The sequence below is a fragment of the Triturus cristatus genome, chromosome 3_2 (genome assembly GCF_964204655.1).
Source record: "Triturus cristatus chromosome 3_2, aTriCri1.1, whole genome shotgun sequence".
In the NCBI taxonomy this organism is placed as follows: domain Eukaryota; kingdom Metazoa; phylum Chordata; class Amphibia; order Caudata; family Salamandridae; genus Triturus; species Triturus cristatus.
The window spans coordinates 694,991,211-695,015,935 of record NC_140584.1 but is presented as its reverse complement, the minus strand read 5'-3'; the positions used below and the strand labels follow the sequence as shown (position 1 = coordinate 695,015,935).

Sequence of the window (24,725 nt, the reverse complement as noted above, 5' to 3'; positions counted from 1 at the left end):
TTTCTTTCGGGTTGATAATGTTGCTGGTGACCTGGCAGCAGAATAGTGGAATATCACCAACCAACATGGAGGTAGAGGGCACAGGGACGTGTGTGGAGGATAAAAGGCCAGGCACAACATGGCTGCCACTCGACTACAACTGGGGGGAGCGGGGAGTGGAAGACTGAGAATACTATACGCTCACATGCCAAGAAAATAAATACGCCCGCTTTATATTATCCTCATCAATCTCACAATCATTATAATCACATAAAATCAATAATAACATTTTACTAGAACTAAAGTTTTGCGATTGTGATGATAAAATAACCTTTTCTCATTTGAACAATATAAAAAAGCAGAGACATTTGAACGTTTTAAAGAGCCAGCAACGGATTTTCATAATTTCAGGTGGGTATCAGAGAATAATGCCTAGGACTCAAAAACTCTACCCACAAGTTACCCAGCCGCTGGTACTGGATGTATCAAATGCAAACATATGGCCCTTTGAGGAGGTCTTTTGCACTAAGTGCATCTAAATAAACAGCTGTTATTTTCGGAATAAAAATGTTAATTATTCTTTATAAAATACAAAGGCACTCAAATCTTTCAAATCCATTCATTAATGGTTAATTGAAGAGAAGTAATTAATTGCATGAATTTGAAAGACTTGAATACTGTTGGAGTTTGGAAAGACTTTTGCAGTCAGAATATAAGTTCTGGTGTATTTGCTTGGAGTTTGTGAAAGCATCACTCTCCGATAAACCTCCTCAACAGAAACAGATTTGTCTCACCGTAGATTTACATATTCATCATATTCGGCATAAAAGTCTTTCATTTTCATGGTGCCATTAATAAATATAGCACACATTTTCGAATCTTGGATCAGACGTTTTATGCTGTGCTGATATTCATGGTAAAATGTAAATTGGATCTCCGGCAATAGGGTAAGCTGACTGCATCAGTCGTCAGAACAGCGAAGACCGCGTTTCCCTCACTGGTGTCACAAATAACGACACATTAAGAAAAAACGCCTACACCTTAGTTATTCCAAGAGCAAGCCTCATACTAACCACTATCCTAATATTCTGTTTATTCAGTCAGCATAGTAGGATGAATGTGAGAAGGCTTAGTTACTGTTCCATATAAAAAATGCAAACCTACACTGGAAATCGCATACTTTTCCATTTTAATACCGTTACAAGAACACACATAAAAACAGTGCTTAATTTGAGCCGGAGCTTTCTGGTGTTAAGCACCGGCACTTAATTTGTTTCCGGTGCTCGGCACCAGCACCTAATTGTCAACACCATAATTAGAACAGTCCACCACATGGTGGCGCTGCTCATCTAATTTAGAGATGAGCAGAGCAACTGTAGTTTAGAAATACAATATACATTAAAATTGCTAATACCTGCTTTCCCAGCCATTCCTTTAGCTTTGGGGACCAGGAATAATCTGAACTGTCGCATTTACATGCAAGAGAGATGGTTAGTAGTTGTTTTGGCAGGGATGACAAGGGCGATGGGTGGTGTAAGCTGCAGTGGCCTCCTGGTCAGAGCCCTGGCACTTAATATTTTACAAATTAAGCACTGCATAAAACCTCATACAAACTCTCATAAATGCCTCAGCAGAAATCTGTTTCACCCTACCAAGCGAACATGTGTGAAAAGGAATATGCTACTTACCAGTATGCATCTGTTCTTGGCATGTAGAGCTGCAGATCTACACACTTTTGCATAGATCGCCATCTGGTGTTGGGACCGGATGATTGCAGTTTGTTTTTCCTATTGGAAAGTCTTTGGAAGTCACGAGGTCGGTGACTCCTCCCTTGGATGGTATTGCGCATGGGCTTCGGCTCCATCCTCAGATTGTTTTTCGCCAACAGGGAAAGATGGATTGTAGTAATAACAGTGAAGAAACCCATGTGTGTTGTATCTAAGTAAGATAGACTGGAACAGATACAGGTAGCCGGGGAGGCGGGTGGGCGTGTGTAGATCTGCAGCTCTACATGCCAAGAACAGATGCATACTGGTAAGTAGCATATTCCGTTCGAGGCATATGAGCTGCAGATTACACACTTTTGCATAGACTATATAGCAGTTCCCAACCTTAGCGGCGACCACCAGTATCTGTTGCAGTGGTTTGAAATAGTGTTTTTAGTACAGCTTGGCCCACACTAGCTTGTTGCTTGGTTTGCACATCTACACAGTAATGTTTAGTGAAAGTGTGCGGTGTTGACCATGTAGCTGCTTTGCAGATATCATCTAATGGGATGTTCCCTAGAAAAGCCATAGAAGCCCCTATCTTTCGTGTAGAGTGGGCTTTAGGGGGACCAGATAGCGTTCGTTTTGCTTTGTGGTAGCAAATCTGTATACATTTTACAATCCACCTAGCTATCTCTGATTTAGAGATGGGGTTGCCTTTGTGTGGTGGAGAGAAAGAGACAAATAGTTGTTTTGTCTTTCTGAAAGGTTGTGTTCTCTGGATATAGTAAAGTAAGGCCCGTTTAACATCTAGCGTGTGTAGAGCCCTTTCTGCAACCGTTTGAGGTTGTGAGAAAAATACCGGTAATTCTACCGATTGGTTTAAATGAAAGGGGGAAATGACTTTGGGTATGAATTTTGGGTTGGTACGGAGAACAACCTTGTTCTGGTGCATTTGGAGAAAAGGTTCCTGTATAGTAAGTGCTTGTATCTCACTGACCCTTCTAAGGGAAGTGATAGCTACAAGAAAAGCTGTCTTCCATGTGAGAAATTGCAGTACGCATTTATGCAAAGCTTCGAAGGGCGGTCCCATTAGCCTTGTGAGAACTATATTTAAGTTCCACACAGGTGAGGGTGGTACTCTGGGGAGAATTATTCGTTTGAGGCCTTCCATGAAGGCTTTAATGGCAGGCACTCTGAAAAGTGACAGGTGCTGTCTGTTCTGTAGGTAAGCGGCAATTGCTGCAAGGTGTAGCCGAATGGATGTATAGGCTAGATTACACCTTTGTAGGTGGAGTAAGTAGCATATGATGTGTTGTATAGACACGTCTAGAGGATTGATTGTGTTGTTATGGCAATAAACAACAAATCTTTTCCACTTGGCAGCGTAGCAGGCTCCAGTGGTAGGGCGTCTAGCTTCTCTAATGACGTTCATACAGTCAGGGGGAAGGTTAAGGTATCCGAATTCTAGGATCTCAGGAACCAGATCACAAGGTTAAGCTAAGCTGAGTCCGGGTGTCTGATCTCTCCATGGTTCTGGGTTAGGAGGCATGGTGAGAGGTGTAGCTTTTGGTGTGGGGCTACCGAGAGTTCCAACAGCGTGGTGTACCACGGTTGTCTGGCCCACGTTGGAGCTACTAGGATCAGTGTGAGGGAATGCTGTTGTAGCTTTCGCACCACTAATGGAATTAGTGGGAGAGGTGGAAAGGCGTACGCAAATTTGCCTGACCAGTTCATCCATATCGCATTGCCTTTGGATAATGGGTGTGGGTATCTGGCGGCGAAGCTTAGGCATTGTTTGTTTTCGTGGGTGGCGAAGAAGTCTATCTGTGGATGCCCCCACATCTGAAAGAACGGGTGAAGAACTTGTGGGTGAAGTTCCCACTCGTGGATCTGCTGCGTCTGTCTGCTAAGCAGATCTGCCATGGTGTTTTGGACTCCTGGGACATGTTGGGCTAGGAGAAAGATTTTGTGTGGAATTGCCCATCTCCATATGCTCTGTGCTAGTTGAGAGAGCTGTGGAGAGTGTGTGCCGCCTTCTTTTTGAATGTAGTACATGGCCGTCATGTTGTCTGTGCGAATGAGGACTGCCTTGCCTAAGATCTGTCTCTGAAAGGATTTTAGGGCTAGAAAGATTGCCAGTAACTCCAGATGGTTGATATGGAGTAACTTTTCTTGCGGCGTCCATGTGCCCTGCACTGTGAGATGTAATAGATGAGCTCCCCAGCCGGAGAGCGATGCGTCTGTTGTTAGGATTATTTGTGGAACCGGGTCCAGGAACGGTCGACCTCTGGAAAGATTTGTGGTGTTCCACCAACGCAGAGAGCGATGGGTGCGACTGTCTACCAACACCAGATCTGTCAGTTGCCCCTGGGCCTGGTTCCATTGGCGCGCTAAGCACTCTTGGAGTGGATGCACCTGGAGTCTTGCGTGAGGCACTATGAAAATGCAAGAGGCCATCATCCCTATCAGTTGCATAAACACTCTTGCTGGGAGAGAGTGTTGAGGTATGAATCTTTGACGCAAAGCCTGAATGCTTGTAATCCTGGCAGGATTGGGGTAGGCTATGGCTTTTGAGGTGTCTATGGTGGCACCGAGGTATTGCTTTATGTGGGATGGTGTTAGCTGGGACTTTTGGTGGTTCACCGTGAAGCCTAACTGGTGAAGTAGTTGGATTGTAGTGGCGGTGTGATGTACACATTGGTTGTAGGACGTGGCTTTTATTAGCCAGTCGTCCAAATATGGAAAGACGTGAATGTGCTGTCTTCTGAGGTGTGCCGCCACTACCGCTAGGCACTTGGTGAATACCCTTGGTGCTGTTGTGACCCCGAATGGGAGCACCTTGAACTGGTAGTGTTGCCCGTCCACTACAAATTTGAGGTACTTTCTGTGAGCATGGTGTACCGGAATGTGAAAGTATTCGTCTTTCAAGTCCAGTGTGGTGAGAAAGTCGTTCTGGGAGAGGAGCGGAAGTACCTGCTGAAGTGTTACCATGTGAAAATGGTCCGAATGTATGTATATGTTTAGAGGCCGGAGATCTAGAATAGGTCGTAGAGTCTCGTCTCTTTTTGGTATCAGAAAATATAGGGAGTAGACCCCTAAATTTTGCTGATTGGCGGGAACTTGTTCTATTGAATGTTTTTGTAGGAGGGAGATTACCTCCTGTTTCAGTAATGTGGAATGTTCTTGTGACATTGGGCGTTGCCTGGGTGGAATGTTTGGGGGGGTAGATGTCAATTCTAGGCAGTACCCTGAGCGAATAATTTGGGTCACCCATCTGTCTGAGGTGATGGTCTCCCAGACCTGAAGGAAATTTTGTAGCCTGCCCCCGACCGGAGTGGGATGGTCTGGAGGGAGCGGGGGGAAGTCATTGGGTAGGCGGTGTGGCAGAGCGGGCGGTATTTGTTTTGCCTCTGCCTTTATTGTTATTGCCCCTATAGCCGCCTCTTTGATAACCCCTTGTGAAGGTGGATTGAGAAGGGGATTTGTAGGAAGTGGACGCTCTATCTGAGGAGTAGCCTCTAGCCGTACCCCGAAAGGAAGAGCGGCGAAAGGAGCGCCTAGGAGGGTGTGACTGCAGGGCTCCCATAGCTTTTGCCGTATCCGTGTCCTTCATTTTCTCGAGGGCCTCATCTACCTTTGCTCCGAATAGGTGTTCTTGGTCAAAGGGATGATTTAGGATGGAGGCCTGTACCTCAGGTTTGAAGCCTGAAACTCTCAGCCAAGCATGGCGACGGAGGAGGACGCTAGTGTTAATGGCCCTGGAGGCTGTGTCTGCTGCGTCTAAGGCACAGCGTATAGAGGTGTTAGTTATAGTCTTACCCTCTTGAATTAATTCATTGGCCCTATTTTTGTATTTTTCTGGGAGATGGTGCATGATGGTTTCTAATTCATCATACTGCGCTGTATCGTATCTGGCCAATAGCGCTTGAGTGTTGGCGATACGCCATATATTGGCTGCCTGTGACGCAGTGCGCTTTCCTGACGCGTCCAGTAGCTTTGACTCTTTGTCAGGTGGTGGTGCTTCGCCTGACGCCTGGGAGTTTGACCTCTTCCGTGCAGTGGAAATCACTAGGGAATCGAGTGGTGCTGGCCCTTTGATATAGGCAGGATCTGTGGGGGCAGCTTTGTACTTTTTCTCTATGCGTAGATTAATGACCCTAGCCCTGACTGGGTCCTTAAAAACCTCTGGCGCATGTTTTATTACCCCCTTGAGCATAGGTAGTATGGAGGTAGACCTATGTGCGGTATCAAAGGTGTTGAGGAGGAAATCCTCCTCTACTGGGTCAGTGTGTAGCTCTACCCCGTGATAATGTGCCGCCCTCTGAAGTAGGTGGTGGAAACCTAATGAGTCTTCCGGTGGAGATGGCCTGGAAGGGAAAAGGTCATCTTGTGGGACATCTGGAATGTCTGGATTATTATAATTGTCCCATGGGTCTGGGGATCCTGTAGGGGTGGGGTCTTGTGGCACATCCCCTGGATCGTAATATGGGTCCCCCTGATCATCATCGTCTGGAGACGGGGTCGGGGAGCGATGAGGTGGGGGTGGAGAAGGCGGAGGGGGCGGAGGTGGAGAGGGTGGAGGAGGTGGAGGAGGTGGGGAAGGCATTCTGAAAGGGGAGGTAGCAGAGTCCTTCCTCTTTGGAGGTGGAGGCGGAGCCGGTTTGGCCAAATGTCTCTTTTTAGAAGAGAGTGCCAAATGTCCAGTTTTTGGATCCCTGGTAAGTGTCTTTTGCAAGGGATCCGGTGTAAACAGTTCCCGGGACAATGTTTGTTCCATCGGCGCCGAAGGTTTCGGGGCCGATGACTTTTTAGGCTTGTCCGTGCCATGCTTTTTGGGAACCTCCGATTTCTTGGTCGGCGCCGAGGTGGGCTTCGGCGCAGAAGTGTCGGTGCCGAGGGCCTTATGGGGTTTGGTCGGTACCGAAAGGCTGGGTTTCGACACCGAGGACTTTGGTGCGGAGCTCGGTGTCGAGGTTGAGGCCAGTCTCTTTTTCGGTGCCGAAGTGTGTTTTCTTGGCACCGCTGGAAGGCTGGCTCGAGCCCCAGCCGCCGGAAGGCTTATTTGGCTTCTTCACCGGGCCCGAAGGTGGGGTGTTTGAAGCAGTGTCTATGGTCTTGCCTAGGCCCGGAGGCGAAGGCGTGACCGAAGCCTTTTTGGGTGTCGGTGCGAGTGCGGGTATAGTACTCACGACCCTCCGCGCCGGGGTGATGTCCTCCACATCCGAGTCGTCGGCTTCGGAAGCACTGATGAGGTCCTCTTCGGAGTGCTGCTGTCCCGGATCTTCGACGTCGTCCCCGAAGATGTCGACTGGAACGGAGGTCGAGGAGTGCGCCATGTTTCGTCTGGCCCTTCGATCTCGAATAGTCTTTTTCGATCTGAAAGACTTGCAGGCCGGATAGTCTCGAGCCTCGTGTTCAGGGGAGAGGCAGAGGTTGCACACCTCATGAAGATCGGTGTGGGGGAATTTGGACCCACATCGAGGGCACTTCTTGAATGGAGTTCTTTCCATCAGCCGGGACCGGAGCTTGGATAGGCCCGAAGGCCGCCGTCGACGACTGGAATCGAAGATGTGTCGAAGAGAAGGTGATTGAGGAGATCAGGATCTGAACAATACCGCAATGAGCGAGGATTCCGCTTCGATCGTTGAACTGGAAATGTTCGGAACCGGAGCGCGAAGTATTACATCCGAGCCCGATGGCGGAAAAAAAACAATCTGAGGATGGAGCCGAAGCCCATGCGCAATACCATCCAAGGGAGGAGTCCCCGACCTCGTGACTTCCAAAGACTTTCCAAGAGGAAAAACAAACTGCAAACATCCGGGCCCAACACCAGATGGCGATCTATGCAAAAGTGTGTAATCTGCAGCTCATATGCCTCGAACACAATGTTTTTAAGATGAGGTTTCTCGAAACAGAAGTCTCTTGAATCCCTTACTAACGAGTCACAGCAACCTTTTCCTGACTTTCCTTTCAAAGTGAAAACTCTCTAGCTCCATTGCACTATGTAATACAGACTACATGTTTACATTTAATTTTAAATATGTCTTGCAATAAATCCTCAACAAATTCAGAAAAGTGGTTTAAAAGCTACCACATATTTGCAAAAACATTTAGAGATTTACAAAAAGAAAAACAAAGGAAATATCTCACTATTTACCAAGGAGGTGTATAATGAGTATAGACCGTATTTTAAGACCATACATATTTGGCTTTGGTGGCGAGCAAATTACAAGAAATATTAAACAGAAAATGAGGTCCTTCCAAACAACTGAGTTTAGGTGCTCATCACCTATAAAGAGATTTAAATTATGTAAAACAATTAGTAGACATCAACTATCAAAACTAATCACCCATGTACAACATACACTGCGAAGCAGCCTAGACATAAAAATGGATATCTACCTGCACATTAATTTCTGCCCCGTTGTTTACTAAGAGCTCCAGACACAGAGCGCCATGAGTTGAGGCAGCAGCAAAATGCAGAGGAGTGAAACCTTTGTTGTTAGGCTGATTCACATTAGCACCATAGTCAATCAGCTCATTCACCACTGCATCCTGCCCATTGTAACAGCCAATGTGGAGCGCAGAATTACCATAGATGTTAGCTTCATCTATCTGAAAGAGACAAGATGGTGGATCATGTTAGTAAGATGCTCGGCAATCCTCATCTTGATCATCAAAACAGGACACTCCACCAATACCTAAGAGCAACATATTGCAATCACATCTTGATCCAAAGATACAGAATGTTTACAATGACTGAAACAAACGTGGTGTTACATCAAAGGCTAAAAGGCATAGTAAATAAACACAATGTATTAACGTTAATAAATGAGACCCAATACATAAGAAACCTCATCATGAAATGCAGTAGTTATACAAACAATTAGAACATTTGTGAGGTTCTAAGAGCACAACCCAAGGGAGGACGGTAATGAGGAGAGGGAACTAAGGGAAGACAGGGGAATAGAATATTACACATTTCCCTACCTAAAAGGACAACAACAAAAATATTCCTCAATGATTCCCCAAGATGGAGTTCTGATCCTTGAAAACCTTTTCACTCTTCCAACAATAGAAGCATTACACTCAAAATCATTCTCAACTTCAGAAGTATCAAAGGGCTCCCTTGTTGGTGGTCGGCTAATCTTTCCCCGATGGGAGAAGAAACAATCAGAAAACTAGGTATTGGGTTAATAGGAAAATTCCCATTACATTCATGCTCACTCTCACACTCTTGTATGCATATGGGAATTCTTTTAACATTCCAACACTTCCCATCTTGGGTGACAACACTTTTTTCATTGGTTTTAACAATTCTGTAAGGGAGGGAAAATTTGGAACTCCTTTTTCTATCTGACCTGGTTTATGAATCCTGATAAAAATGTTGTCACCCACAGCAAATTTGGTGATTTGACTCTGTTGGCATCATCAAAGCATACCTTAGTAACAGTTTGTTGAGGCTCTACATGCCTCCGGACCTCAAGTAGGTTGGGTTTGGAAACATGGGATTTGCTCCGAGATAGCTTACACTTGGGCCACCATGGAGATACTTCAGAGAAAGGGTGTATCCCTCTCAATAAGAAGAATGGGCTAGTACCTGTTGCACTACAGGCAATATTATGTAATCCCACAACCTCTTGAGGGGGGCACGGAAAAAGGAATGTGGTCTTGGCAGGCTAGGTGTACACTGTCCTTAAGATAACAATTAAATTGTCCGACCTTCCCACTGTACTGTGGACCGTAAGGGAAGTCCTCAAGTGAGCTATACCATCAAGACTGAGAAAATCACCATGAAGAACGAGGAAATCAGTAATGCACCCCATTTTCTGTAATAATCATCTCAGGAAAGTCCTCCTTGATGAGACTTCCTTGTAGAATTCTAAAACTTAGAAGTGGTTGCTCTCTCAACAACCTTAACCTCTGGCGATTTAGACAGAAAATTGATGAGAACTAGAGCATACTGCACGTGAGAGTGAAGTTTGTGAAAGGATCCTGCAAAATCAACCTCCAATATTTCCCATGCCAATTCAATAGAGTGGACTGACTGTATAGGCTTACATGAGGCCTTCAAATTGTTATCACTGGACACCCAAGCCTGACACTCTCTAATAGAACAATCAGCATCAATGTACATTCTGGGCCACCAGAAATGCATCCTACAAAACTCTGTGAGGGCTCACATCCCCATGTCGCCCATGTGGCAAGAAGAAAGAATATTTAAGCAAACCCCTTTGGGAGGAACACATACAATGTTATGAAAGACAAATCCAATAACTACAATTAATGCTGCACTCACTTGGCTAAAGAAATGTATAAGGCCGCTTAGAGATTTAAGCGGGCCACATATTTCTTCACCAAACCCAACTTATCATCCTTATATCATCCTCTTCCACCAGTTCCTCATCTATGTAACCATTTTGAAGGGTGCAGACATCACTCAACTTTGCCACCACATCCATTTCCTCATCCCCCTTGCCCTGTTGATATCTATTCGGATATGGCATGTGAAATAAAAAGGTTGCAGGTTGATCGTTCCTTTCAGGGACATAATGAGCTTTGAAACAGTGCCCGTGCATTTTAGAGCAGAGGGTGGCAATCCTGCAGTAAACATTAAGCCACGACGTGGAGACAAAATGTAGGCAATGGTTTTATGGTCAGTCTACAACCTGAAACCTCTTTCCACAGATGAAATGGTGGAAATGATTGACCATCCAAACACACAAGAGAAACGTTCTGGCTACTACACAGTCTTCACTCCCATGTTTTGGGGACAAAACACCTCCTAAGTCATATGAGGTGACATCCACTAAAATGGTGCAGTTTTTCTGAGACAAAATAGTATAAAACTGGGGCTGTGATGATCTTATTCTTTACAGGTTTGATGGCTTCTTGCTAATCTTGTCCCCACACAAAACCTTCACTTTTTCTTAGTAGGTTGCACTAGGGTTCCACAAGAGTGGAAACATTTCCACAAATCTGGAGCAGTATTCACACAACCCTGTGAATGACATCAACATCTTTGTTGGCGGTCATTTGGTACTAAACCTTGTGCTGAAATTGAGTGCCCTGAGTACTCCATATGGTGCTTGATTAATTTATGTTTTTCCAGAGTCAAGGCCAGACTTTTCGTTGCTAACCTTGAGCAAAATTTATGTTGAACAATTTGGTGCTGTTCTTCATTTTGATGAAAACCAAAATGTCATCCTGGAAGAATTTGAAATACTCGTCCAAGTCTTTAAAGAGGTGAAACATAGAACACTAAAACACAGACACTAAGCCAAACAGCATCCTATTGTATTGGAACAGTCCAAATGGTGTGAGGAAGGCAGTGAGAAACATTGACTCTTCTGCAAATTCAACCTCATGATAGGCTTGTATGAGGTCAAGGGTGATAAATACCATGGCACCATTCAGAAGTGCAAGGATTTCATTTCTTCTAAGTAAGGGGTGACAGTCAATGACAACTCAGGCATTCAAGGCATGAAGATAAACAGAGACATACGCTGCCATCCTTCTTTTTGCCCAGGACAGCGGGGAAGACCCAATCTGAAGTTTCAGTTTCCTCTATAATATTATCTTTCTTAAGCTCATCAAGCAGTTTTTGTTGCTCACCCCTCATGGAAATAGGTACACCTATAACCTTTTCTTGATTGGATAGGATCCTTTTAGGAGCTTAACACAGTGAACATATACTTTGAGCTTGCCCACACTGTTTTTGAAAATTTGTAGAAATTCTTGCAAGATATGCAATCCCAAGTCAGATTGTTTAACGGTTAATACTGGTTCAGCAGACAGGGATCAAGGGTAATTTGTAGTAACCATTGATCTTTCCATCTAAGGAGACATACTCCTTTTTGAGCTACAGAAATCTAAATTGTAGATGTGTGGTCCCTGAAGACTACCTTGAAGGAGAATTATCCTAGTAAGTCCATTCGCCGACCACTAAAGGGGACAGCCTTGATGTCAGGTGCAAGCAGAGAGGTCACTTTCTCATCAAGACATATTAAAAATATTCCTTAGTGATAATTATAAATGGGTACCCACAGTCCGCCACAAGAGTTCACTTTTCCTGCAGGACATGTAACGTATACGTATATGGCTTATCTGGACCCTCCTCTTTTATGCTGCTCACTTCCAGTACTACGAACACCATATTGTCAGCCTTGCCACTAGACTTATTGTCATTAATTAACAACTATGGTTTCTTCAGATATCATTGCCACGTTATTTTTTTAAATACTTTTCATTTTCACAACACTATCTGAAGAAGTGAACCAATCTGCCACGGTTGTTATGCTCTCGGGTGAGTGCTGAATATCCCTTAAATGGTGCCTTGTGGTTACTGTTACCACAGTGGACGCTAGCAATTCTATTCTCATGCTTCCTGCTATTGTCCTGGTTGTCTCATGCATACAGTAAAGACATCATTGCCATGTTTCTTTTCATGTTTTACTTTATTTATATTTTTGACCCATGACACTAATTGCTCTGAAGCCTTTGTTGTCTTTATGATATCTTGCAGTGTGGAGTTGCCGAGTACCCAGTCTTTCCTGTATTCTTCTAATTGTGGTGTTGACCATGAGTTGGTCTTTTAGCACTTCATCAATGGATGTTCCAAAGTTGCATGTAGTAGACGTGCTTCTAAAAGCAGTCAAAACATTTCAAATGTTTCACCTTCCCTTTGTTGCGTAGTGTAGAAATTGTATCTTTGTAAAGTAATGCTCACTGCAGGTTTGGAGTCATTTTCTGGGCTTTCCCCCCCAATAGTCATCTTATGGCACCTGATCCTCGGGATGCACAATTTTGGGAACAGTCCTTTTGATAACAGGATGTTTGGCTCCACCTCGTGCGCCATTATCAGAATGATGTGAAGATTAGGAGTCAGAGTTTACAGAACAACCTCCAGCATTTTATCCTTCCTCGGTCATCACTGAATGCTAATTGTAGAGCAAATTAGAGGGTAGTTTGAAATAAAGAGAGTGCCCATGTAGCTGGTGGCCAGGTGAGGGACTGCAGCAGTGTTGTTCCACCCATGAGCACAATGCGAGAACATAGCTTGAAGGAGTTACATTGGCTGCCAGTGCGCCAAAGAGTCAGTTTTAAGCTCCTCTGCTTTGCACATAGAACCCTGCATAAAAAAGGCCCACACATCTTACAAGATAAAATAGAATTTCATGTTCCATCGCGCAACCTGAGATCGCGCCAGCAGCCTTTGCTTCAGTCAAACGTACGACCAAGGTTAGGATGGGCGACCGATCCTTCTCCAAAGCAGCTGCGGTCCTTTGGAACAACCTCCTACTTGATCTACGCCTGACGACCGACTATCTACTGTTCAGAAAGAAGCTGAAAAACGCCCTTTTCCCTAGATACTGACCCTGCCAAAGGTCAATCTTAGAGTAAATTTCACTGCATTGCATTCAGCCCTAGCGCCGTGATGTCCCTCGGGATGAATGATGCGCTCTACAAATACCCAAATACAAATACAGCAGAGACTAGGAGACTGAATAAAAGTGAAAAGGACACTTGCAGCCATGATGCAGCAACGGTGCCAAGGGCCCTAATGCCTGCAAGGAAAGTGGATCACACTTAGGGGGAGTGAAAAGCTATGAACGGCAGGGAGCCCTCAGCCTCCCAAATATAGTACAGTCCAAACAATCTTGGAGGGTTAATTGTATCTTATATACAGACCCCCTCCAGGATTTTGGGGCTTGGGATGGCAAATTTTATGCCAAGAAAATGCAAAATTTGCAGACTTTGCCCTGTAGTTTGGCAGCAGGCATATTACGTGCCTGTAATAAAAAGGGTGCTCCAAATCACCTGGAAGTAAACTGTAATTGTGGCCAAGGTGCATCCAGATAATAGTTTGCTGTGGTGGCCTACTTCTATCCTCCTAGTAGCTCTGCTGTTTGCGAGAGCTTCAGACGATGGAACTTGGGAACCGGACAAAGTGCTGGCATCGCCTCAACTTCCTGTGATTCTCAGCAAATCACTGAAACACTCCAAGCCTGAAAAAACACTCATATGAATCTCACCTTGTGTAATGTAACTGGTGCACATTAGAGCCCTTGGGCCCAGTTTGCGCTATATATAGGTGCAAAAAACTAAATTCTTTATTAGGTGGCCATATCATCCCATTGACTCCGTTACCCACCAGAAAGCCTGTATAAAGATAACAATAAGACCTGTCTGGACAGTTTAATATGCTTACTACCCCTAACCACGTGAGGATAAACTGGTGGCTTTAGGCAACTCTGCCTGACAGAGATAAAGGGCAGTGGAGAGGAAGGGGGCCTACAGAGGTATATACGGGGAGCCAGGCAGGCGAGAGAGGAATTTAACACCTCCGCTCTGCCGCAAGCTGTCATGCTGCTCACCTTCTTTTTATTGGTTTTGTGACAGCACACAGCCAATAGAAGGATGAGAAGCCTAATATATATATTTTTTTTATTACAGTTTCCTTAGTTTTTGCAGGCACTTTTGTAAAAATCACAGGACTTTTACAAAAGTGCTGATTTCGTGATTTATTTTTGCATATCACAACATCAAGATATCCTGGGGGGTCTGTCTATACTCTACCTGCTACAGGAGGTGGTTAGTAAGATCTCTATCTCTTTAATTTTTTTACAGGATCCTCACCCACTGGCACCACCCGTGGCATGCTTCATCATCGGATCCTCACCCACTGCACCTAGTGTGAGTGGGTGGGCCTAACACACTTGGTTTGAGAGCACTTTTCTAAGAGGCATCGTATCAGTTAAAATTGCATGCTGGATCCCCTTGTCTATGTATTTAATATGAGGTTCTTTGGCACTGTTAAAAATAGAATGATGTAACTGGGTATAATGACCCAAAATATCAAATTGGGGTCAACATGTTTCAGACTCTCTATGTGCCTCTAAGGGTCTACATAACATAACATAACAGGGCTTTCTTCAGGACCAAGACAAATCTAATCCCTACTTATCTCTGTTTGGTATTTCCAACTTTCTAGTCTCTTGGTGGTGTGACATTATCATCCATACAAACGGAAGCATGCACGCTAATTCAGATCATTCTGGAATTTTTCCTTTCTATTATACTTAACATCAATTGCGTTTAGCTCCATAAGACCTCGGGTAGGGTAATCCCTGTAATCACCCATTAGTCAAAGGAAGTCGTCCTGCCATTCACCTACTTGTATTCAAGGTACTGAATAAAGCCCATTGATTCTTAGAGGCATATAGAGAGGACATATGCCCTGAGCCTCTAGGACCCAGGGGACCCCGTTCCCTGGGGCCATATCCTTTAATTGAGGGGAAGCGGTGCACAGCGCCCTCCCCAAGCCTCTACAGGGCTGTGGAACCCATCTCTCTGGTAGCTTTTTGTTTTAAAGGAGAGGGGGGTCGCGCTTTTATTTTCCTGAGCAAATAGTGGCTCCGTGGACCCCATCCCCTGGGGCCAAAACATATGGAGGGCAATGCGTGACCCCCTCCTCAAACTAATAGTGGCCCCAGGGATTTCATCACCTGGGGCCTTATGTGGGTGGTACAGTGCCCACAGGGAGCACTGTGCCATCAGGAGCACCCACAAAACACTATGTTGGTGGCCGCAGGGAGCTTGGACCTTCACTGCCCAACCGGCTCCCCGCATCGACCCATCCTGGGTGCAGAGGGAATTGGCATTGCTCCCACCCGGCAGGAGCAGGTGTTTTTTCTTGCTCTCGCCGGGCGGGAGTAATCAGGGTTTCCCTGCCCGCAAGAGCGCAGACAAGGAAACACGTCTGCTCCCACCTGGCAGGAACATTTTTAAAGCGCCCACTGGGTGGGAGCAGATATGCCTTACCTGCCCCTGATCCTGCGGGCAGGCAAATTACTGTATTCCAGGAGTGGGCTCCCGGGAAACAGTTAGTGAACTGGCCCTGGGGATGGGTCCCTGTGGCCTTTTCAGGCATGGTTGGAGGGATGCGTGCTCCTCTCCCCTTTGAAATTTAATTCAGCCCTGGTGGATGGGGTCCCCATGGACTTTCCAGGTTCAGGTAGGTAAACTTGTTTTTGGCTTTTGTATGTCAAAGCACAGAGAAGATTGTTTCTTAAAGTTTTCTTACTGAAATAATAACTTTGTGGTGTCAGTGTCTAAAAGTTGAATATTAACGGACTAACATTAAGAATACACAAGATAAATGGCACAAGAAGTAGAGAAAGACATATAACAGAATAGAATGTCAACAAATACTGTTTAAAGCAACTTTCTGTTAGTAAGTATTTTTATTTTTTGTAGCTGGTAACTTTTCTGTCTGAAGCCACTTACCTCAACGCCTAGATTCAGAAGGTGCTTCACTACACTGATCTGCCCATTGGATGCAGCAGCATGGATCGGAGTGTACCCCTTCTTGTCCTTGCACGTAACCTCTGCCCCATGATTAATCAGCAATGCAACAACTTCAAGGTGACCTTTAAGAGATTGGAGAGATGACAAAGAATGTGCTGTACACAACGTATGTGGTTTACTCCACTTATAATTCCAGCCACAAGCACCACTGGTGGCCCTACCATAAAGAGAGTCTTTTTGCTTTAAAATCAAAACTACAATGCACATTTGTTGTCATTTTAACTTGACAACTGTTACTAGCTCATTTCTTAACGTCTACTTTCAACATTGAAATTTCAAGAAGCACTTTTACAAGAGACGCATCTTAAAGATCAAGATATAACCTCTTTACGTAGGCAATGAGTTGGGAGTATTTTTTGTTCCCCTGCTGTAAATAAGAATGGTGTTATAATATTGTTTCAAAAATCATTATGTATTCAATTGCTGAAAGAGGTTAAAGACGATAATGGTCGTTGGCTTGTATTAGACATCAAGATAAAAGATACCCTGTTTTCCATTTGTAATGTTTATGGCCCTAACGGTGTAGATTTAGCATTCTGGAATGATTTTTCCATTCTCTTATCCTCCCAGGCATCAGCAAACCTTATAGTGGGTGGGGACTGTAATCAACTTATAGATTATTATTTAGACTGGAAGTCTCAAACTAAGTTTATTCCTAATAAAATGCATAAGGCTGTTCAAAGAGCCCTTTTTTCTAGAGGACTGATAGATGTTTGGAGAACTTCATATCCTGATATTTTAGAATTGATTTGTTCCTCTCCTGTTCACAGATCCCATTCTAGAATAGGTTATATACTTTTCACTCAATCTATTCTTCAATTCCTGACAGATGCGGAGATAGGTTTAATACTTATTTCAGATCATGCCCCTGTCATAGTTGATTTGGATTACCCTACCCCTACAAACTCTTCGCGTAAGTGGAGATTTAATAATGCCCTTCTGCTGGACAACCAATTTACATTGTTTCTACATGATTTTTTTTTAGAACAACCTTCCCTCTGATTCACAGATAAATTTTGTTTGGGATGCCTTTAAAGCAACTACAAGATGATTACTTATAGATTTTGTTGCAAAAAAAAAAAAAGAAGGTGCTCAAAGACTCAATGATACTCTTAAATCAAATTAAATCTTAAGGACATGGATATTTTTCTTCAAATCACACAGATGCATTATCTAAACTTATTAAGGCTAAAATGCAATAAAATAAACATTCCTGGGATAATGCTTGCAGTTGCTTACTTAAGTTTAATGCCAAAATGTATGGTGGCCGGAATAAGGCTGGTAAATCTCTGGCTAACTATCTTAAAATTAAAAAGCAAAAGTCTAGGATTGTTTCTATAACAGATACTGTTTGGGTCAGGCACGTTAGTGACTCCAAAATATTAGAGTGCATCACAATATTACACCAATTTATATACTCCCGAGTCCTCTCCTACAACTGAACAGATAGAAGCTTTTTTTCAATCAGTTCCTAAGTCCCCAGATAATACTTCTGACTTATACTCTCTTGATATTCCAATTTCAGAGCAATACATTTTAAATGCTATTAACCAGCTCCCAAAAAATAAAGCCTCTCGGGCCTGACGGGTTGTCTGTGTGTTTATTTCTCCTTTTCTAGCACCTGTTAGTTCCTAAGCTGTTGCTTCTTGATACTCACTTTTTAAATGTGGGAAGGACACAAGGCTTTTTTACTCAGGCCATAATCTTTTTGATCCCAAAGAAAGATAGAGATCTCTGTCAATGTAGTAATTGTAGACCTATCTCACAGATTAATAATGACTGTAAGATTTTTGCCAAATTGTTGACACTCCGTATTAATCAGGTTGTTCCTGATTTAGTTGGCCTGCATCAGTCAGGGTTTGTGAAAGGACGCTCAATAGCAGATAAAGTTGAACTCCCCCTTAGCTGCCATCACTCTAGATGCTGAAAAGGCTTTCAATAGGGTGAATTGGGGGTTCATCATTGGAGCATTGAAATGGCATGGTTTCAGTCCTCCTCATATCCTTCAATATATTCAGCTATTATATTCTGAACCCTCTACCTCTATCTGGGTCAACGGTAATCAATCTGTTTACTTTTCCCTCCACAGAGGGACTAGACAGGGTTGCCCTTTATCTCCACTTTTATTTATTTTATCTTTAAGACCCTTCTTGGAAAAAGTTTGCCGATCCTTAAGTTTCACAGGCTTCCAATTTAAGAACATGGATATCAAATTTACTGCATATTTATTTATTTATTTGAAAATGTGTAGAGCACACAGCTACCCAACAGGGTTTTCCGGTGCTAAAAAGCAGGAGCAGCGTGGTTGATGGAGGTCTGTTGGCAATTAAGCCTGGCTAAAAAGAAAGGTCTTAAGCTTTTTCCAGAAAGACAGGAGAGATTGACAAGTCCTCAGTTCCAGCGGAAGGGAATTCCACAGTTTTGGCCCCAGGAATGAAAAACTAGCAGCCACCCATATGGGTCAACCGCTCTCTAGGAACTGAGAAGAGGAAGAGACTGGCCCATCTTAAATTGCGAGAGGGATAATAAGGCTTGACAAGGTTATGCATGTACACTGGGGCTAAGCCATGCTGACCTCTAAACATATAGCAGTGAGCTTTGAACTCGATATGCTTACTAACTTTGAGCCAGTGAAGTTGATGCAGCACAGGGGAAACAGAAGTGTGACGAGGCAACTAAAAAAGCAGACGAGCTGCCACAATCTGAATGAGCTGGAGACGACAGACCAAGGTCTTATCCACACCCAGATACAGTACATTATCGTAATCAAGTCTGGAGATCACCAAGGCCTGCAAGACAGGCCTTGGTGATCTCCGCTATTTGGTTTCCTTTGATCTACTGCTACTCCCTGAGCTGCTGTGCCTGAGCTGACGCTGTTGCTGTGTGTTGTTCCGCGGCGTGCCTCCCCTTGACTCGCTGGTGTGAGCGTGAGCTGCAATCCGCACGCTCTGCCTGTCGCTCCCAGCTGGAGTCAGAAGGGTTGAGGCTGGGCGAAGAATTTCAGCGCGCCTAACCTGGGGGACTGCGAGGACCAGAATCCCAAGCTGGGACCAGCTGGTTCCTCTTCCCCCAGGCGACACGCCCACGGACACGCCCACTGACGAGGCAGGATAAAGATTCGTGACACCCGCTTCGCGGGCGCCACTCACCGCTATTTGGTTTCCTTTGATCTACTGCTACTCCCTGAGCTGCTGTGCCTGAGCTGACGCTGTTGCTGTGTGTTGTTCCGCGGCGTGCCTCCCCTTGACTCGCTGGTGTGAGCGTGAGCTGCAATCCGCACGCTCTGCCTGCAAGACAGTTCTCTGAGCAGCTGATGGAATGAGCCAGAGGATTTTCTTTAGCCACTTGAAAGTCGCAAAGCAGGCAGAGGTGACTTCCAAGACTTGAGCAGCGAGAGAAAGCTTACAGTCGAAGCTAAATTCTAAGTTGTTAGCCTTGGGGAACAGAGCCGGCAAAGGTTCCAAGAAGACAGGCCAATGGCTGGCTTCTCAGAGCCCGGGATTTTTACTCAAAATGCGAACCTCCGTCTTAGAACCATTTAGTCTTAGAGCATTTCTGGTCATCCACAAGGAGATGTTCCATAGGTCAAGTTTGAGTTGTGAAGGATCGTGATGTTGAGCAGGTGACAGAGAAAAAATAATCTGTGTGTCATCTGCGTACGAAAAAATGGTCAACCCAGATTTTTCTGCCTTATTCGCAAAGGGGCGAACATAGAGATTAAAAAGCAGAGGACTCGAGCCCTGCGGTACTCCAGATGTTAAAGCAACAGAGTTAGATTTAGCAGTATGAGAAAAAACTTGAAAAGAGCAATTCTTTAAGAAAGAGATCAGCCACTGCAGAGCTACACCTACAATTCCTGAGCTTTTTAGGCGCTCCACCAGAATAGAGTGAGAGACCGTATCGAAGGCAGCGCTCAAACCCACGTCTAGGAATACCCTGTCAACTGAACTGAGGTGGTAAAGAGAGCTAAAGAATGATGATGGATTTAACCCAGATCTGTGACAGGGGGTGAGTGTCTGAAAAGTTTCAGTGCTCCGTACATCATCTCCTTGTGTTTGCTTTGTTCGCACTAAGTTGGCAGGGTATGCCCAGACGTGGGCCCCATGCTCACTTTGCCACTGGATTCAAGCTAGCCTGGCTGATGAAGCGTGTTACCCAGAAACCAGTCCCAGGATGCTTGTTTCCGGTTCAGGAAAGACATGGCTTGGCAGTTCGGGCTGAACTGTTTCCATGAGGCACAGGGTCAAGGGTGATTTGCATATAGCTGGGTCTGAACTGAGGTGGCGAAGTGAGCTAAAGAATGATGATGGATTCAATCCAGATCTGTGACTGGGGGTGAGTGTCTGAAAGGTTTCAGCTCTCCATCCATCATCTCCTTGTGTTTGCTCCGTATGATACAACATGTGCCAGATATGCACCGGAAACTTTCAAACCATGGCTATTTAGCTGCTGGAATGAGCCTAAGAGCGCCTTCCTTTCTGGGCATAAAGGTTAAATTGGCCTAGAGTTGGATAAATAAAAGCAAGAAAGTATGGAGTCACTTGTGCAGCTGACTAACGCAGAATGAATAAAGTAGTTAGTAAAACTACGACACAGTGGTCAGTTGAATCTGATCGACTTAAATCAAGAATGAATCAGTATTTTGTTTGTTACCGATTTCTATACATCTTTATCTTAGAATTAGAGGGCTGTTAGAGAAGGGTTAATGAACAAACAAAACAATTTGGGCAAATTGAGAAAAAAAAATATTTTAATGAAGAGGCATGCAAGACAATTCAATCAGCTGTTTCATTAGGCTTCTCTGGTAAAAGTAACTAAAACATCAGCCAAGTAGAGAGGTTCTGGAGGCACATAATACCGAGACTTGGCAAAGCATGACAAGAGAAAGTACTTCATTTGGATTTGGAATTCAGTAGTGCGTTAGTAGTAACTTGTATAATCAGACTCCTGTCTTGACTATTCTCAGTTTCTCCCAATAATTACCACAGATTAATGTAAATATGCAACAACAGGGGAACAATTATATTGATACTCCTTTTCTTCTTAAATTCTTTTTAGAGGCTGTATTATTCTTTTAACTAATTAGGCTTCAGCATTAAGTTGATACAACCTAATGCTTAGTGTTGATCGGATCATTATTGTATTTATTGTTTTGTGATTTTAATCATACACAATAAAATATATTATATCATGCAAAGGCTGACCAGATAACAGAACAAGCATTTGCAATGCAATAGGCCTCGCATTTATGCGAGTTTAAGCTATTGGTATTGTAAATGACATTGTGTTTTATTTATGTTTCAAAAACCAAAACATAAATAAAAGGCATTGTCATTTACAATGCCAATAGCTCAAACTAGGGTAAATGCAAGACCTTTAGCATTGCAAATGCTTATTTCCGTTTCAAATTATGCCAGCAGTAGCATAATACACAAAGATATTTATTTCACGAAGGAAAGGGTGCAGGACCAGAGACACCTACTAACAGCCTGTGGTACTGCGCCCATTTCTTCGTGAAAGGAATTTCTTTGCGTATTATTATTTTTTGTAGGATTAGCGGTTATGATCAAATACGTTTAGATAATCCAGGAAATAAAAGGGAACCGCAAACATAAGGAGCAGATGGATGGCTTGTGTGATCAGAGATCCCAACATGCAGACAAGAAATAATCGGAAAGTAATGGAACTCTTTATATTGCCACTGCAGCCGCTGTACTATTGATCGGTAGCAGGGGAGGGTGACACCATGGGCGTGCGTTCAGTTTTGCCTGATGTTCTGGTCAGTGGGATTGGTGTACACGCAGACAGTAGCTGTGGTTCTGCAGCGCCACGCATTTTCTGCTATATATAAAGCTCTTTATTAAAAGGCAGCGAGTCGTCATGCGTGTGCCTGCTACTGCACTATGAGCACTTATTAAATGCACATAATTACAGAGTCGCTGTGCTCCTGTGTGTGTGCCCGTACCGCAATTTACACCAGTGCTGCTGTTTGTGGCCGGTGAGGGTGCCTTTCGTTCAATTGTGCAGTGTGTGTTAGATTACAGTGATATAGTTTGCAGATTACTTTCCGTCTACACCCCTGCTGATGGTGTCTGCTCTCACGCCCGACGCAGAAACAATGGCAGGCAGCATGGCGAGAACGTGCCAGAGTCTGAGCCGCTCCCAGCGGTGCAACCCATGTCTTTTTTTTTGCATATTTATATAGCGCGAACTCAACCCGAAGGTATTGGAGCGCTTCACATGAGCACCGTATTTACATTACACATTCAGGCACGGGAGATTAAGTGATTTGCCCAGAATCACAGGATGTGGACGAGACCTCGAGGCTCGAATTCTGGTTTCCAGCACCAAAGTCGTCAGTTTATCCGACGGACCACATCCTCTCCCCATGTCCTGGCCTCGCTCTCGACACATGCAGACGGCGTTCACATGCATGACACCCCGAGACATGCCTTGAGAACACAGGTCACAGCGGTCGCATGTGCCGGTGACATCATCGCAAAAGCATGTTTAATTTTAAAACGAAAACAATCCATTAGCAGACCGTACACACGAGTGTAAACATGCGTAACTTCCTGACCATTTTACACACACGCAGAAGGCGGGCGAGCAGACAGGCCGGTCAGAAATCCTAGACTACCGGGGAATTAATTGTAAATTACAGCCTAAAAGAGCACACATCACAGGGCTATTCCTTTTATCGAGATAAAAGCATAGTAATGACATCAGATGAGCGCTCCACTTTCTGGGGAACACTTACACCTCCCAAGTGTGAAAAAATGCATGGAGAGAAAGATATACTCCCTCGGTGGAGATGAATCCTAAATGAAGCATTATGTAAATGTGAGCGATTAGCGTTGCAGATGCTAATTGGTTTTTTTCCATGTCAAAGTATGCCAGCAGTACACAAAGAAATTTCTTTCACTAAGGAAAGGGTGCAGGACCAGGGTCACCTAGGGACAGCCTGTGGTACTGCACCCTTTTCTTCGTGAAAATAATTTCTTTGTTTATGGTAATACTGGCATACTTTGAAATGAAATAAAAATTTGCATTTGCAATGTCAATAGCTGGTTTCCATTTCAAAGTATGCCAGCAGTACGCAAAGAAATTTCTTTCACAAAGGAAAGGGTGCAGGACCAGGGACACCTAGGGACGGCCGGTGGTACTGCACCCTTTTCTTCGTGAAAATAATTTCTTTGTTTATGCTTATACTGGCATACTTTGAAATGAAATAAAAATTTGCATTTGCAATGTCAATAGCTGTCTATTTTGAATAATACGAGAGGTATTGCACTGGAAATCCTCTGAGCAGCCTCCTGTGTGGCTTCAGCAGTGAATATGTAATTGCGGCAGGAATCAAAGAACAAACCTGCAATTTGCCCAATATAAGTTAAAAGGTAGGACAAAGTGAAAGGAAACACGCATCCACGAGGTAAGAATCAAAGGTAGGCTGAATGTAAGTGAGGTATCCTCTGATACAAGGACACAGGAGGCTGCAAAGGCAAGCGGCTGGAACGAGGGAGAGTAGGCCCCCCTCCCCCAACCAGATGGCACACTGCAGGCAATTAAGTGCGAGCAGAAGTGGACGAAAACAGTAATTAGTTGCCGCTGCCTCAGGGATTACACGGAAGTTACCATAGAATCAACAGCCAACAGAAATCAAGAAGACAACAGAAATGCCAGACTTCATCCAATCGCGAGGAGCAGGAGAAATCACACAGAGTTGAAGTCAATATACAGATTACTTTAGGTCTCGCTGAGACAGCGCATGCAGCGTATGCGCTGCCAAAGCGAGACCTAAAAACTTGTTGAAAAACACAAGTAAGCTCCAGAGTCTGGCAAAGATCATCTGTTTATTAGAAGGATCTTTTGGTAAGTATTCATTTCACAACAAACAATACAAGAGCTACATAATTATTTCCAAGATATGAAGAAGCACTAAGGCCTAAGCTGTGGGTAAATTGAAAATTACTCTTTGGACATAGAGCCCACTTTAGGGAAGAAGGCAGTGGCTATTACTCCATGTTAGGCATGGCTGCCCTATAAGCATAGGTCAGTGAAGCTGAGCCGTTTCAGCTGATTGTTGGATGCCGATGAAGGAGGGCAGGCCCTATGTTAATCTGATCCCGCTCCTTCTAATCCAAACTCTTAATTTCGATCTGGATATACATATCTGTTGGTAAAGTGGCACTCACCTCCTAAAATTATGACATCACTTTGTTTTCTGGTGAATTTCTAGTAGATGTGCTTTAGTGTCACTGAAGGAGTTCTATCAAACCTGCAGAGGTTTTCAGGTAGATACTGATGGACTTTTGCCAGCCTGCGGAAGTGGATATAGTGCAACATCCAGTGATGGGACTCTGAAGAAGAATTTCCATCCAAGTTTTCACTGGCGCACTCAGGTGGTAATGACACAAGTGAGGGATTCATAGAACTGGCTGCTCAGCAAGTTTCCAGCCTGGCTGTGCACAACTTTTCACAAGTAAAAAAATATATGCAGAGATATGGACACAGTCCATTTCAGTTTGTCATTTTTATTTACAAAAGTGAAAATAATGTTCTACTTGCTGCTTCTTTGGAAATTATAATATGGCTTAGGAGAGATTTAATGCACTAAAAATAGCATTGTGGAATGTGACAGGCATTTTAAATAAACTGGGTGTTGTT

General features: G+C 44.1%; 1 protein-coding gene across 6 annotated transcripts in view; it reads right to left on the bottom strand.

Annotated features, from left to right (window-relative positions):
• Positions 1-24,725, bottom strand: part of ANKRD44 (ankyrin repeat domain 44) — a 744,373-nt gene that overhangs the window by 380,017 nt on the left and 339,631 nt on the right. For all 6 annotated transcript variants that reach the window (XM_085648750.1, XM_085648754.1, XM_085648751.1 and 3 more), the window contains exons 7-8: positions 15,978-16,120; positions 8,091-8,303 (exon numbers count right to left, since the gene is read on the bottom strand). In XM_085648750.1, coding sequence (XP_085504876.1) covers positions 8,091-8,303; positions 15,978-16,120 — 356 coding nt within the window. The remainder of the gene's footprint in view (positions 1-8,090; positions 8,304-15,977; positions 16,121-24,725) is intronic.